This window comes from Hemitrygon akajei, chromosome 10, assembly GCF_048418815.1.
Source record: "Hemitrygon akajei chromosome 10, sHemAka1.3, whole genome shotgun sequence".
NCBI lineage: Eukaryota > Metazoa > Chordata > Chondrichthyes > Myliobatiformes > Dasyatidae > Hemitrygon > Hemitrygon akajei.
Window position 1 is genome coordinate 136,555,312 of NC_133133.1, and position 16,894 is coordinate 136,572,205.

At 40.3% G+C, this 16,894-nt stretch overlaps 1 protein-coding gene across 5 annotated transcripts; it reads left to right on the forward strand.

Annotated features, from left to right (window-relative positions):
* Nucleotides 1-5,073: 5,073 nt before the first annotated feature.
* Nucleotides 5,074-13,574, forward strand: LOC140734707 (lactosylceramide 4-alpha-galactosyltransferase-like). Of its 5 annotated transcripts, XM_073059043.1 has the most exons (3): nt 5,074-5,189; nt 5,926-6,091; nt 12,200-13,574. In XM_073059043.1, exon 3 carries the CDS (start codon nt 12,270-12,272, stop codon nt 13,374-13,376), a length of 1,107 nt encoding a protein of 368 aa, XP_072915144.1. In that variant the 5' UTR covers nt 5,074-5,189; nt 5,926-6,091; nt 12,200-12,269; the 3' UTR covers nt 13,377-13,574. The 5 variants fall into 5 exon arrangements, 4 of the variants coding, with proteins under 4 accessions (XP_072915144.1, XP_072915145.1, XP_072915146.1 ...); XM_073059044.1 differs by lacking the exon at nt 5,926-6,091; XM_073059045.1 differs by lacking the exon at nt 5,926-6,091 and having other exon boundaries at nt 5,075-5,185.
* The last annotated feature ends 3,320 nt before the right edge of the window (nt 13,575-16,894 follow it).

The following is a 16,894-nucleotide window of genomic DNA, read 5'->3' on the forward strand; positions in this document are numbered from 1 at the left end:
ATCAACCATATGTAGCTTTCTCTTCATAGCCCCAGCTTCACAGCACTTTGCAAAATGGATCTGAACAATTATTGCAGGACTTTACATAACCAGAACATGTCTTTGGAATGTGACTACTTCCACGGTTGCTGCATTTGCTGTTTGAACCTTGCTTTTTGTTTTACTGTTGCTTTAGAAAATGCCTTGTGCACTGACTCTGTTTTCACACCATGCACTATTGTGCCTGCCCTGTGCAGCTCCTTAGCTTGTGCTCATGTGGTCTCCACTGCCCTACACATACTCACAATTTCTTCCAGCATCAGATCTTTCTCATGCAGCAATTTTTCTCTGAGCCCATTATCTGGGATTCCACAGGCTATTCTTTCTCTGGCTCGCGAGTCTCTCAAATCTCCAAACTCACAGGACTTACTCAGTGTGTGAAGCTCAGCTAAGTATTAGTCAAAGCTAACACCTTGTTTCTGGTCATATGGGAAAAACAAACATCTCAAACTTGATGTTTTTACTTGGGACAAAATACACCTCAAATTTTGTCATCAGAGAGTCCAGTGTAAAAGCTGTCTCACCAATTTGAAAGCTGTTATAGATGTTCAAAGCATCTTCGCCAATTACATGCAGAAAGATAGACGCTTTCAATTTTTCATCAGCTCCTCCTGCTCCACTGGACGCTAAACATGTATTGAATCGCTGTTTGAAGTGTTTCCAACTATCCATTAGGTAAACTAGTAAACTGCATAGGTGCGGGGGGACTTAGGTTATCCGTGGCAGGAACTCTTGTCCATTCACCTGGATTTCTTGGTGAATTCAGTGACTTCTGGAACACTCACTTCTCACCATTACTAGCATCTCTTTCTCAGTCACACATGATTTTCATTTACTCTGTGTTCAGACCTCATGCTGACTTCCGACCCAATGTTATGTTTGTTCTTAATAAAGACAAACTTTGTGTAGGAAAACACTAGAACACTTTATTACTGAATTACTGTTCAACGCTGAACGTGTGCGACCAGGTCACCATCGAGGCTTTCGGTTCCGGGTGAACCGCTTGCTTTGCCCACTGGGAACTTTACTAGAGTTCTTTACTATGCACACATAATTAACACAAACACAAGTATTAAGAGCATGATTAGGCCACTCATCCCCTTTTACCTGCTCTCCCTTTCAATGAGATGAGGGCTGATCTGATTGGAACTTCATCCAGTTTCCTTCAAACCACAAGAACCTCTCATCCTCTTGTTTACCAAGAATCTTCCTTACCAATATTCAAAGGCTCCTGTTCCACCAGCTATTGAAGTGGTGAGTTCCAAAGATATGTTGCCCTCTGAGAAAATTCCATGCACTCATCCTCCACACTCTCCCAAACCCAAATTCATCAAAGATTCTTCCACAAGAGGAAGCATCATCTTCATATCAGAATTAGAATCAGGTTTAATATCACTGGCATATATCATGAAATACGTTGTTTTGAAGTAGCAGTACATTGTAATACATAGTAGAGACATATAAATTACAGTAAGAATCTATCTATATACTGTATATTTAAATAAGTAGAGTGAAAACAGAAAAAGAATAGTGAGGTAGTCTACATGGGTTCATTGTCCATTCAGAAATCTGATGGTGATGAGGAAGAAGCTGTTTCTAAAATGTTGAGAGTGTGTCTACAGGCTCCTGTACCTCCTCTTTGATGGCAGCAATGAGAAGAGGCCATGTCCTGGGTGAGGGGGGTCCTCAGTGATGGATGCCACCATTTTGCAGCATCGCCTTATTGAAGAAGTCCTCGATGCTGGGGAGGCTAGTGCCCATGATGGAGCTGACTGAGTTTGCAACGTCCTTCAGTTTTTCTCCCATCCTGTGCAAGTCACACAAACCACTCAATACCACTCAGGGGCGTGGATATTTCACTCGAGTCCCTTCCTACTCTTCTCAGCTCCAGCAAATGAAAATCGAGCTTGGCCTACATAAAACAGCCCCATCCATTCCAGGTAATGGTCTAATAAACTTTCAAAGTTCAAAAGTTCAATGTAAATTTATTGTCAGAGTATGGATACTGTATTTCACCATACACTACCCTGAGATCCATTTTCTTACAGGCATTCACAGTAGAAGAGACAAATGCAATAGAATCCATGAAAAATTACACACAAACACTGACAGACAACCAACATGCAGTTCTCTGAGCTACTTCAAAACATCAATGTCCTTCCTTAAATAAGGAGACCAATGTTGTAAACAGAATTCCAGATGTGATTTTGCCAATGCCACAGGTGACTGAAGCATAATTGCACTCTCTGAGCATTCAATTTCTCTTAAACATACGTATAGCACTCAGCTAATATGGCAACATTTGTGGAAGGATAAATAAGACTTAATAGAAAAATACCCCTCCCACTTTTGGTGGAGGCTGAAGGCTTGGTGGAAGGAAGTCAATGTACAGTAGTCAAATTTGCAAAAGACATGACTATAGGTGGAAGGGTTAAGTTTGTGAGGAGGGTACAAACAGCTTAGAGAGAAATTTCATAGCTAGGTAAATGGGAGAAAGTTCAGTAGCTGGAGAGTTATGTGGAAATTGTGAAGTCCTTCATTTTCAAAGAAGGAAGAGCATTTAAAGGGAGAGAAAAAAACTGTGAAAAGTTCCAAACCAATTGGATTTGAAGGCCCTTGTGCATGAAAGATAGAAAGCAAGCACCTGAGTAGCACTGTTAGTAGGAAAGGCAAGTGGAATATTTGTCCTTATTTCAAGAGAGTTGGAGTACAAAAGTAGGGAATTCTAAATGCAGCTCATGAAACCACATAAAGAGAACTGTCAACAACCTCGTTCTCTCTATGTAAAGGAAGATTTTATTTCATTGGAGGCTATTCAGAGAAGGTTTACTTGAAGAATATAGAGGATTTATTCAATGGGAATAGGTTTAACACATTTGGACTCTGCTCATAGGCATTTAGTAGAATAAGAGGTGATATTATTTCAGCCATTTCATTTGAATATCAATCCCAAAGTTACACAGTGTGAGTTTTAACAAAGCAGTATGAAAAATAATTTATTATACTCCAGAAGCTGAAATGCAGCCACTGTAGATAAACCTAGAGAGAAGCTCTTTTGTTCAAATTGTTTATTTAACTTTTAACAGTTATACTTCCAAAAATGACAAAGGAGAGCCACAATAGATTCCGTTTTTTTCCTTCTTACACGAGTCTTTTGAACAACAAGAGGTACAAAATCTTGCAGCAACTCCAAGAATTTAGTAACCTCCTTGCAAACTTGCAGGACTGTGATCACTTGGTTGAGACTTTTCCCCTTCAGCTGGTTGCATTTCACATTTATCAAAGTTATTATTAAGAACAAAAGACAGAAAAAAACTTTCCTGAAGATGATCAAATCAGTCTTAACTTAGAAAACAAAAGTGAATTTTGACAAAACATGATGCAAAGTTTAAACCCAAAACAGCAACAATTTCTTTACCACACAAATACTACTTGACACTTTGAATCCCCGCATTTGATTTTTTTGCTGTTCCAATTCTAGCATCTGCAGTCCCTTAAGTCTCTAAGCAAAAAGCTTAAAACAAAAGGGAAAAATCATTTAAACAAAAATCATGCAAACAATAGAAGCGAGCACCAACAATCCGAATGAAATTGAGTCCTTAGATCCAAATCCCGGAGTAGGCCCAAAGCCTCAGTATCAGTCCCTCACATTAGTGGGCACAGACCACAGCAGCCTTTAAGCCTCAGCACCATGGAGAGAGGAGTGAAGATCACAGGAGAGCAAGCGATGTCTTTCTAGTTCATCTCGGCCAGCACTTAAATTGCCTAAATAGCATATTGCACCTCACACTAGAGCCCAGGCCCCAACACTGCGAAATGCATTGGGCGTAGATCACGCCAACCACCACCACCACCCCCCAACTCGCTCCGAGCCCAGACTTCGACACCCAGCCCGAAGCCACTCTCGGTTTCTCCAAATTGGCTTGGCGCCCAGAGTGATCCAGCCTTACACCTGGGCCAGTTGCATGGGCATCGGAACTCCTCTGCCTCGACTTCTCCTCTCCAAATGGCTCACTCCATCTGTATCGCCTCTGCAATGTACCAGCACGGTTCATCCCTCCATTTTGCTTCACCTGCACTCGCCTCTTCAGTGATAATTTATTTCAGAAAAGGTGTTTTTAGTTGAATTTCTTGCCTTTTGAACTACAAATGAACTTTTGCACACGTTTGGTAGCACCATCTTAAACCAGAACTACTCAGGCCACTTTATTATGTTCCCTAATCCTGGGCCAAACTGTTTCCAATATTCCAGACCTGCTGAAGGGTCTCACTCTGAAATGTCAACTGCACTCTTTTCCATTGAAGTTTCCTGGCCTTCTGAGTTCCTCCAGCATTTTGTGGGTGTGGCCTGGATTTCCAGCATCTGCAGAATTTCTCGTTTCCAATATTCCTTTCTGACTTTCTCCAGAAGTGAACTGAGTCAACCAGGTAGGCACATTGTCTTTCCCACTGTCCCACCATTCCATGCTTCTGCAGTGAGGAAGTTGGACAATAACTTCGAAACTGTGGCAAACTGAAAGCAAACCTGCTCCCAGGCCTGCCTTTCTTATACAGCCCTGAGCTTTGGTCTTTAATCCAACTGTGGACCAAATTCAAATACAACTAGTGCACACCTAGGGTGGTTATGTCTCCTTTGATAGGCTGGATTCTATCAAATAATGATGCTCTTCTCTGCCACAATCAACTAACAGAATGTAAAGCTAATTCCTGGTTTCTCCTCCACTTGTTTTTCTTTCTATAAACCCCAAAAGCAACTCAGAGATTGAAAGAAGCAGCATCTGTGGAAAGAGAATCTTTATATGAACAGCACTTCGTCATTTTCTCTGTTGTGTCTTCATCATCTCCATAGTAAATTGAATGTACTCCTGGTCCTTACTTCTAAGGATGGGATGATTGATTGAAGCGTCCCTCCCTCCTATCAAATCAAATTCACCTCAATGTACACCTAAACTTCCACGTCATCTCCAGCCTGAACTTTCACCCTTCTCAACATCAAACCGTTGATGTTGAAATAAAACCGGAGAATGTCTGAAACACTTAGCAGATCACACAGTTGACAGAGAGATCCACTTTTCACTTCGTTGACTTTACTATCCGACCTATTGATTTTGAGACGGGGAAGGCGCATATCGTTTACGTCCAGACAGTATGTACTGAATCCTGACTTTACATTCCCGCTGTTTAGTAAGGGGCGGAAAGGGGCGTTTAGTAAAGGAGCTTAATAATGAATTGTTTAGTCTTAAATGAACGCAGGTGCGTTTCAATGTACGCTAACTGTTCCTTAAGTCTAATGTTCTGCCAGCTTGTTTGGAGTGTTTAAGCAACTCGCGGTTATACAGGATGGGATGCATTGTGCGTAATAGTACCTGTTAAAAATTAGTAGCGCGTTGGGAGCGCTTCTGGGAGGAGTGGGGGAAGGCATTTAAGATTTTGGCATTTCAACGACCGAACAAAATGTTCTCCAGTTTATTAACCCACTGTAGTTGACTTTCACTCTGAATCCACGCCATGTTTAACATTTGATCAGGACAATGTGGTTCCTATTTTGACAATCACTATATGTGACTGCAGATGGTGGATTGTGCGCAATATCTGGATCGACTTTAAAACAACTGGTCTCAGCGCTAAGCGGGTCCAGTAGCAAGGCTGTTTAGAAATAAACCTAGTGTTAGAAGGACAACCAAGCAGTGAAATCGTAGGTTCCGGAATCTTCCACCTCGGCCAGCGACCGTTAGTGAAAATTGAATTGGGATTCTTTCCACGAAAGATCAGAGCCAAAAGGAGACAGGTGAAACATGGTTTTCGAGAGAAGGTGATAGTTAAATCTTTCTCTCTCTTCTACCGCCAACTATGTTGGTCCCGGGTCTCTCAATGTGTTGAATTCAGTCCAGTGTGGTAAGGATGGCGTGAGCGGCCGTTTTCTTTGTTTCTACAAACTGTGCGAGCGCCACGGGCGCTGTCGGTACACACGGAGTATCTTCGCAAAGGACAGTTCATAAAATGAACACCTGGAGCTGCCGGCGTGCGCTCCGCTGGCCTGAACGATGGGACGGTGAGTACCGAGCCTTTGACTGTCCCTTTCGTTCCCTCTCCTCTTCTCCCCGGGAGTGTCGGGTGTTGTGCGCAGAAACCGGGAAAGGAAGAGCCTCTCGTATGGCTCACCCCTCCTCCCTATTCACTCACTACAACTTCACCACCTCTGTCGCCCTAGTGCCCTGAATTCGACCTGTATACGGACAAAAAAAAAAATCCCGAAAAGAGGACCGAGCCATTACTGAGTCGAGCATTTGGTTGCTTGCGACAGAAAGTGAGGCCATTTCGCCCATCGAGACTATGCTGGCGCATGGAGCAAATCGGTTCCTTCAGTAATTTTTCCCTGCGGCTTCCTTTCCACATCCCCATCGGTTCTGCCACTCGCCTTAACACGCGGTGTAATTTGTTTTGGTCAGCTCAGCTACTGACCCGCAGATGTTAGCGAGCGTCGCCAGGACTGGAGCCACTGATCGAGGTGAGGTAGTTTTTTAAAATAGAATTAGAACAATGACTTCCATGCATTACATTGAATTATGAATCCAGAGACGAGGATTTCTGAAGTTTCAATAGGTTATTCTACAATTCTCACTGCCATATTGCAATTTTAACTAGCAAGGAATTCTTGAATTTCTATGGAACAGTTCCTTAATCTCTGCGTGGCCACGTGAAACCTATTAAACAAAAAAAAACCCATCAAGGATACTCGATGTAATAATACTCTTTCAAAAGACGCATTTTTTAAAAAGACATCACAATTACAACTTGCCTGCCTTTACCCCCACCCATGCTATACCCTCACCCATGCTATCCCTCTCTACCACACACCAGTGTCACCTTCTCATCCCGTCGAATGCTCCAGCACTTTTGATTTGACATGTCGCTCGTCTAGAATCCAGAATTGGTTCAATTTAAGATGGGGAGGTCCGAAGTTACCCCTGTCTCTAAACTATTCCCAAGCAATTTATTTTCCCTCCCCTCGGCTGAGGTGGAACTAGATTTTTAGCCCCAGACTGCTCATGTTAAACTGAGGCTGCACTGAATATCTATGGCAGCGCTGGGAAGGTTCACCTGAGATGCAGTGTAGAAATCTGAGCCAAGTTATGCCGTGATTTCGGTGAAGCAGAATTTCAATACTGTCGTCGAGCGCACATCAAATGAAACGAAAGAAGAATGGAAAATGCCGGCAAATCTTTCAGGTGAAAATAATTGCTAATATAAATCAAAGAGGGAAATCAAGCTGAATCATAACATCAATAAAATGAGAGCGTATTGGGAAAAACAGAGGCAGACTTCGGGTGATTGAAAACAAACATCAACATTAGCTATCAACGTTGTACTAGGGCACTAGGCAATCCTGACGACGCCAGAGGGAATGTAGGTTTCTCTGCGCTCCAACAGGACGTTAGTAAGAAGATCACACTCTAAATCATACCAACATAAACATCACTAACATCAGAATCAGCAGAGTAATCCATGCCCCAGGGTAACAATGACTTTGGAGAAGACATTAATCACCAAGACAACATGACAGCATGTATCCCGTGGGTGATATGTATTTCGCTGCTGCTTTGCAACATTAGCAAAAACTTTATTAATAAATAAGTGAGCTGTACATGAAAAATATTGCAATTTGAGATGTTGGTTCAAAATTATACCTAATGAAGGTGATGGAGGAAGAAGGGAATATCCAATTGAATGATGATCAAGAGCATAGTGATCAGTAGGAGGAAGAGTTGGACAATGGTAAGATATGGAACCTGGCCTCACCAGCCTACTCCACCATGCTACACCATAAATGTATACTCCTTTTTCCCCTTCTTGCTTATCTTCATTGTTCATAGCTCAATGGATCTTATCTCTGAACAATAAAGTGCTGAAGATTTATTGTTTGTGGAATTCAATCGAGTTGCAGCTTCCGGATAAAAACATAACTTGCATTCCAGATTTTGCATTTTCATTTTCATAATCTGGTACTTTCCAGTCAAAGAACGTAATCCACATGTCATTCACTCACAGAAATTTTATTTGTTTTTGTCAGACTGCTAACAATTCACCGGCTTTTAAGTTCTAGCAAGGATTGTCCTAATCTTATTCTCCATGTGTCCACAAATCATATTCCCCACATATTGGGAGAATTTTTGTACTTTGGACAAATTACTCCAAACCTCTCCCCACCCCCCAGCCTCAATCATCTTGAGACATAAAAGTTGAAACCATTTAAATATGGTCTTATCAAAGCTCTGTCCTATCATTTATCCACTTTTAACTCTTAAAAGATCCATGTATTCTTTCAACACACAGAAAGTGCTGGTGGAACACAGCAGGCCAGGCAGCATCTATAGGAAGAAGCACTGTTGACGTTTCAGGCCGAGACCAAGCACCAGCACTTTGTGTGTGTTGCTTGAATTTCCAGCATCTGCAGATTTCCTCGTGTTTGCATGTATGCTTTCACCTTATTTTTTAATGCAAGAGATTCTGCAGATGCTGAAAGTCCACAGCAACGCACACAAAATGCTGGAAGAGCTCAACAGGTCAAGCAGCATCTATGGAAATTAGTAAACAGTTGATGTTTTGGGCTGAGACCCTTCATCATTTTATATACTACTAGCTACACCTACAAATTTTGTTTCATGATCCTCTGTATACCAGCTTTTCCTAATTTTTCACCATCTAAACAATTGGAGTTAGAGGAGATAAATTGGGCTAACCTCATAATTGCCCCATATCTGCCCCTCATCCACTCACTTTACTTTTCCAGGCCCCTCTATAGATATCTTGCAGCTTGCCTTTCAACTCTGCTTTATTATCAGCAAGTTAATTACAGGGGTGATGGGAAATTGTGGAAGAAATGTTTGATCTATGCCATTGTCAGGGCACATTTTAATAGAGATCAGAATTTAGCAGTAATGATTAGGCAAAGCTTGGGAATGAAGTGTGTTAATATTGTGAAGACCTGTGACACCAAGTCATGAGTCTGAATATCTGAGAAAGAGAAGATCTTTTGACATTTTGAGCAAGTTAATTAACTGGTGAGTATTGTAATCTCCCTATGCACTCCCCTCCCCACCAGGTTAGCAAAGATCCATGCAAATTACAATCTGGATATTTAAAATGTTACCATAAAATTAAGTTATAACATAGTCTAAATTAAAATTTAAGAAGATAAAAGGTTTCAATTTCTAAGCAAATGTTTTCCAAGGATTCAGTTTATTTCTCTTTTACTGTATTAGCATATTATTGATATTTATTGGCATAGTAGTGAAGTAATCTCCGTTTAGTCAGCGATACATTACACACAATCAATTGGACCATTCTTTGCAGCAATTTTTACAAATGTATGGATTGGGAGCTGAAATAGGCCATTCATGTCTTTGGTTTGGCTGCATCATGTAATGAGATCATGGTTGATCTGACTGTAAACTCGCTCTACATTCCAGCCATCTTGGGATTAATTTGCTTGCTTATCAAGAATCCATGAAGGCACACTCTGTTCTGTGAGGGGAAAAAAAACATTTCCTCAATTGTCTGTAATGGGAGACCCCATATTTTTAAATGGGGACCCAAAGTCCTATATTCTTGGGAGGAAACAAATTCTCTGCATTTATCCTGCCAAGATTCCTTAGTATCTTGTATGTATCAATTAAATCACCTTTCACTCTTAACATTTTAAACACCAGATTTAGCCCCTTGATTTATGCTATTCAGATAAATAGTAAGAAACTGAGGCCTGGCACTGATCTGAATTTTACACCTGTTGTTACATCTTGCCAAAAATATTATTTATGCATTCTCTCAGATTTCTGTTGCCCAGCCAAACTTCCATCCAAACTGATATGTTATTTCAGAGGCAATACACTTTACAACTGAGAGCCAAAATAATGTCACAGGGCAGGGAGAGTTAATCAGGTTGTTGTTTGGGAAAATAATATCATTTTCTCTATTTTCTCAAAAAATTGGAAATTTTCTTTCCCATAGGGTATTAGATACTGTAGAGTTCTTTTTATTGACAATTCTGCTTTCCATTGGGATCACTCTCCATGTGACTCCCTTGTCCTCTCATCCCTCCCCACTGATCTCACTCCTTGGAAGCAGGACCAGTACTATATCTTCCTCTACACCTCCTTCCTCACCACCATTTATGGCCCCAAACAATCCTTCCAGGTGAGGTGGAGTTTCAACTGCGAGTATGTTGAGTTATCTACTGTATCCAGTGCTCCCGCTGTATTCTCTTCACACTGGTGAGACCCGACATTGACTGGGGACCAATATGGCGAAAAAAATTCGCTTCATCTGCCACCCATTTCAATTCAACTTCCCATTCCTGTATGTCAGTACATGGCCTCTCTACTGCCAAATGAGGCCACACTCAGGTTAGCAACATTTCACATTCCATCTGGGTAGCCTCCAACCTGATGATGTGAACATTGATTTCTCTAACTCTCAATAATTCATCTTCCCCCCCCCCCCATTCTCTTTTCCCATTACCTATTCTGGTTTCTCTGTCACCCCTTCTCATATCTGCCTATAACCTTCCCCTGGTGCCCCTCCTCCCTTTTCTTCCGTGGCCTACTGTTCTCTTCTATCCTCCTTCAATCCTTCACCTCTTCTACCTTTCATCTCCCAGCTTCCCATCTTTCCCTTCATCTCCTTTCACTTATCACATGCCAGCATGTACTCTTATCCCTCCTCCCACTTCTTCTCTTTACTTTCTGGCCTTGATGAAGGGTCTCAGCCCAAAATGCTGACTGTTTATTCCCCTGTATAGATGCTGTCTGGCTTGCTGAGTTCCTCTAGCACATTGCGTATGGTGCTCTGGATATCCAGCAGCTGCAGATTCTCTTGTATTTAATAGTTCGAAGGCACTTTTATTGGTGGCGGTTATATATTTGTAATTTTTAATTAAACTCCCCTGAAGATGTGTTTAGCATGTGTTCCCTGGCTCTTTCCTTTCAAACCCTTGGATTTCTAGCTCTGGGAGGGGTAAGTTTTTTTTTTTTTACAGAGAGTGGTGAGTGCATGGAATGGGCTGCCAGCAATGGTGGTGGAGGCGGATACAACAGGGTCTTTTAAGAGACTCCTGAACAGTACATGGAGCTTAGAAAAATAGAGGGCTATGGGTAACCCTAGGTAATTGCTAAGGTAAGGACATGTTCAGCACAGCTTTGTGGGCCGAAGGACCTGTATTATGCTGTAGGTTTTCTATGTTTCTATTAAACAGAGAATATGTTCAGTCCTTGAGAACCCCTAGTGAAATGCAAGACCCATCTTCCTAATTTCAGTTTTCAGCCTTGTACACATCTGAGACTTGCTTTCTTGCAGGTATTCTCAGTAAATCCATGAACCATAATAGAATGACTGAAAGACCACACCCAACAGGGCAGACAAACAACCAAAGTGCAAAGGACAATAAACTGCAAATACAAAAGAGAAAATAAGAATAATAAGTAAACAACAAATATCGAGAACATGAGATGAAGATTCCTTGAAAGTGGGGCAAGTGAAATTGAATGAAGTTATCCCCACTGGTTCAAGAGCCTGATGGTGGAGGTGTGATAACTGTTCCTGAACTTGGTAGTGTTGAGTCCTGAGGCACCTGTACCATCTTCCTGATGGCAACAGTGAGAAGAGAGCATGACCCTGGGTGTTTGGGGCCCCTGATGGATGCTGCTTCCCTGCAATAGCACTCAGTGTAACTAGAGATACTACAAAAAATTGTACAGAGTTTTATTGTCATAAATTTTCAGTGTATTTTAAACTGGAAAGTAACTCTATGTCTCAACATTAGATGTAAGTGATTCAGATGTCGCTGCTGTATGATCGCAGTGACCAGTTCCAGTTCTCCACAGATGTAGCAGAGGGAGAAAGGCTTGCATCACAATCTCCAAAGACCGTTTCTTTCTCTTGAGAACCCATGAGAACTGCCTTCTCAATCAAGCTTTGGGTTAATTAAGTTCCAATTTAATCCTGTACCATTAGTTGAGACAAAGAGGATTGTTATGTTCAGGGATTGTAGATGATATTGGATTTGGCACAAAGAAAGAAAATATTATGCCTGTGGGTGGAGCAATAAGGAGAAGATACACACTAGTATTGTTCAAATAATTGATTTTTGTCTTTTTGTCTACAGAAAGATCTAAACTACAAATTGGTGTGTTCTCTTTGCAAAAGTTAAAGACGTCAGCAAATATTCCTCAAGAATGTTCACTGAAGGCAATCAGAAGCAGCAATGTCATTTCATGAATGTATGCTTAGCATTAAGGGATACTACAAAAAATCACTTGTGCTTAAAGTTGTCAATGTGCCTTTTGTTTTCATTGAAGTTGTTTGCTTTGATTACATTAATGTTTTACTACAGCAACAAAGATGATTTGCAATTTCAGGCTGTGAAGTACAAGATATCCAACCACATCAAATGTCCACCCGTTGGCATTAATTTTGGTAGGAATGCTTCATCTCTCACTAAAAGTAATACGACTATTTTCTTTCTGGAAACCTCCAAACGAACCAACCCAACATTTTTGACCATGTGTTCTGTGGAATCTGCTGCAAGGTCTCACCCCACAGCCAAAGTTGTCTTTTATATGAAGGGACTTACTGCTACAGCTGGTATGCAAACCCCAAAGATGTCTCTATTGAACTGCTTTCCAAATGTTGAGATCAAGCCAATAGATTTGAAAGAGATTTTTGCAGATACTCCATTGTCTTCCTGGTATTTGCAACTGAATACATGGTGGCAACCCTATCTTATAACAACCATTTCTGATGCAGCAAGGCTTGCCGTAATTTGGAAATATGGTGGAATTTACTTGGACACTGATATTATTGTTCTTAAAAATCTGCTAAATCTTACCAATTGCATTGGGAGAGAACAAAAATATTTAGTAAATACAGCTTTTATGGCTTTCAATCAACACCATGACTATATCGGACATTGTCTGAATGATTTTGTTGAACACTATAATGGCTGGATCTGGGGTCACCAGGGACCTCAGCTAGTAACTAGAATTCTTAAAAAGTGGTGCCAAAAGAACAGTGTAACCAAGATACAGCAGTGCAAAGGAGTTAAAATGCTAAATCCTGAGGCTTTTTATCCAATCCGTTGGCAGGACTGGAAAAAGTATTTTGAAGTTGTAAGTCACTCAGAGGCTGAAGAGTTACTGAAGAATTCTTATGGTGTGCATATCTGGAATAAAAAGAGTCATGGAACTCGATTCCAGATAGGATCCAAAGTGATGATTGACCAACTCAGCTCAGTTTATTGTCCACTCACATACAAAATGATGGGCTGGTGGGAAAATATATAAAGCAATTATTATTACTTCAAAGACATTAGTATTCTAATCAGATTTAAAGTTTATTTGATTTCAGATGAAATCTGCAAAATTATTAACTTCAATTTTGTATTAAAGTTTCGCTCCATGTGTTGTAATTCTGCAAAATAACTGGTTGTTAATGTCTTTTATAATTCTGATGACAATAAATGTTGTTTTAGCAAAACTAAATTTTATTGTTTAAGAAGAGGTTCAAATATCGGAGACACTTCAGACTTATTGTGAGTTTTGAATATCTTTGCCTGGAGTTTGATTCTGAGCTTGCGGTTTCTTTTATGTTTAACTTACAGAGAATATGGGGCAATCCACAGATCTATCTTGTGCTTTATTATAATTAATATCTCAATGCCCAGTGCTTTCTTTTAGATAGAGAATCACAATGGTTCACAACTACTGGAAGAAGTTCCTCCACATCTATCTTAAATGTGCATTCCTTAATATAGGGATGGTCTCCTTGCCTTTTGATTTTCCCAGCAAGGGAAGGCATCCTCATATTACAACCTCTTTAAACCACCTCAACGCTTATGAGTCAACAAAATAGCTTCTTTCATTTAGACTCCAATTACCTTCCCTTGTATGGTAAGCTTTTATACCTTTTTATCTATTTAGTGTACTTTGTCTGAGACAAGTGTATTTGTTGAAAAACAAGACTGTATGGTTTCACCTGCTGGGATATTTCCAGTGTTTATTCCCATTAAATGATGACTTTCAACTATGCAGCCACTTCTAAGATAAGGACCAGGGTCCAGGGTATTTGTCAGATTTTGGTTCTATTAGTTTCTCTAATATTTTCTACTGGCGATCTGCTTCCTTTTTAATTCCAATTTAATTTATTTTACACTAACAGCAAATATTTGATTAATGTCTCTACCATTTCCTTGGATTATTAATCCTTCTGCCTTGGAGGCTAGCATCAATTTTTGCTTTGTCCTTGCTTGTAGGAACGCTGTTCCTTTGGTTTATCATTATTCTTCACCGTGTTTGGAGACTTTACTTAAATCTAAAGTTTCTTTAATTTTTAAAGTTAGTCATGAATGAATTACCCTTCCTATGAAATTTTATTCTTCATTGGGGATATTAACATTGAGATAAATGGTACTTACAAAATCTGCCAATGCCCTTTTGATCTAATTTCCTCAAATGACTTTATACACATGAAATGGTGATGACTTAAGTTAAAAAACATAAGAAGAGCTGCTAGAGGAAATTAGTGGATCCAGGCAATATACGAGGGGTGATTGATAAGTTTGTGGCCTACGGTAGAAGGAGATGAGTTATACAGCTCTCGTTACATGCACATGCAGTTCAACTCTGAGTGATTATGCAGAAAGTTGGAAGTGAATAACTCATCTCCTTCTACCTTGGACCACAAACTTATCAATCACCCCTGCTGTGGACACTTCCTGGAGGTCCAAGATCCGTATGCTCCATGACCGCTGGACTAAGTGTGTAAATGTAGGAGGGGACTATGTTTAAAAAATAAACATGCTAGGTTTTCTAAAATTGACTCCTACTTTAGGCCATGAACTTATCAATCACTATATGGACAGCTGAGATTTCACATTCACACTAATTGGAAAAAGTGGAGGGACTATAGGGAGTATAGAGTGGAGAGGTATGGTTGGAGCAGGAGTTGGCAGTAATAGGTGGATCTAGGTGAGGAGGGCAGGTGGGGAAGGGGTTGCTGGCAGGAAACTCGTACAGTGAAGGGGAGAATGAGTAAACCACTCAAACTTCCAGTTGCAAAAATCTTTTTGTAAAGAATGTTAGATCATGGCCAGTTATGTATTTGTGCCATCAATTCTTTGAGCATTTAAATAGAGCCTTTAATTTTCCTTGCTTGGTCCCTTTTACTGCTGCACTCTTACTTTTATATGTTATGTCTGTTTCATATATTCTCTGCTACTTATTAACCACTTTATCTCATTACACTGCACTCTCAAATTATCCTTTTTATTAGATCTATTTAAAGGTTCATCTACACTCTTATCAATTTCCACATAGTTCAAGTGGAGTCCATCCCAAAGGAACCGCTCCCTCTTTCTGCAGTACTGGTGCCAGTGTTGCCTGAATTGAAACCTCTCTCTCCTGCACAGTTCTCTGAGCATGAATTTAACTCGAATTTGTTTGACTCAGTGAATACTTACAAGTGACTCATTGTTATAATCAATACTGATAATATTGCTCCAGTTTTATTTAATTGCAGTGACCTCCAACACCCAAGGAATGTCTTTTTCTCACTGTTACCATCAGATAGGAGATTCAGAAGCCTGAAGGCACACACTAAGCGATTCAGGAACAGCTTCTTCCCCTCTGCCATCTGATTCCTAAATGGACATTGAAGCTTTGGACATAACCTCACTTTTCTTTTAGTATACAGTATTTCTGTTTTTGCACATTTAAAAAAAATCTATTCAATATATGTAATTGGTTTACTTGTTCATTATGTTTTTTATTCATTATTTTTCTCTCTCTGCCAGTTTATGTATTGCATTGAACTGCTGCTGCTAAGTTAACAAAGTTCACGTCACAAGCTGGTGATAATAAACCTGATATAACCATATAACAATTACAGCCCGGAAACAGGCCATCTCGGCCCTTCTAGTCAGTGCCGACGCCTACACTCACCTAGTCCCACTGGCACAACATCAAGTCCTATTAGCTCTACTACTCATTTGGAGTTTACATACCTGGAGCTGTGGAATTTCTCTATTTGAATGATACAGCCTCCTGCCTGAAATGTCTCAAGACTTGAACTTTTGAAAAGTTATCACTTGCTGCAAAATACTGTTTTACTGCACTAACTACATCCATTGTTTTGCTTAGCTTTTGGTGGGCACTCACAAGGCAGTAACTGCTCAGACTAAATTTATCTTGCTTGAAGTACATGAGATATCTGAATTTTCATATTGTCCCATGAGCCTGAGTGTTTTAACTATTAAAAGATTGATCAGAATTGTAACTATATCTTGATCATTTATTTAGAAATACATCCACAATTGGAGGACTGGAAATTTGCATATGTCACTCAATTTAATGGTCAAAGAATTGGAAGAAGGAATGCAGTGTTAGAAAATGTATGATCGTGCACTTTGGTAGAAGAAATAAAAGGGTAGACTATTGCAGAGAGTTCAAAGAAGGTTCAGAAAAATGATTCCAGGATTGAAAGGCTTGTCATATGAAGAGTACTTGATGGCTCCGGGCCTCTACTCACTGGAATTCAGAAGAATGAGGGATGACCTCATTGAAACCCATCAAATGCATTTTTTCATAGAAAACCTACAGCGCAATACAGGCCCTTCGGCCCACAAGGCTGTGCAGAACATGTCCCTACCTTAACAATTACTAGGCTTACCCATAGCCCTCTATTTTTCTAAGCTCCATGTACCTATCCAAAAGTCTCTTAAAAGATCCTATCGTATCTGCCTCCACCACCGTTGCTGGCAGCCCATTCCACGCACTCACCACTCTCTGTGTAAAAGAACTTACCC

Coding starts and splice junctions, on each gene's coding strand:
- LOC140734707 (XM_073059043.1), top strand. CDS start 12,270: ATGTTCACTGAAGGCAATCAGAAGCAGCAATGTCATTTCATGAATGTA.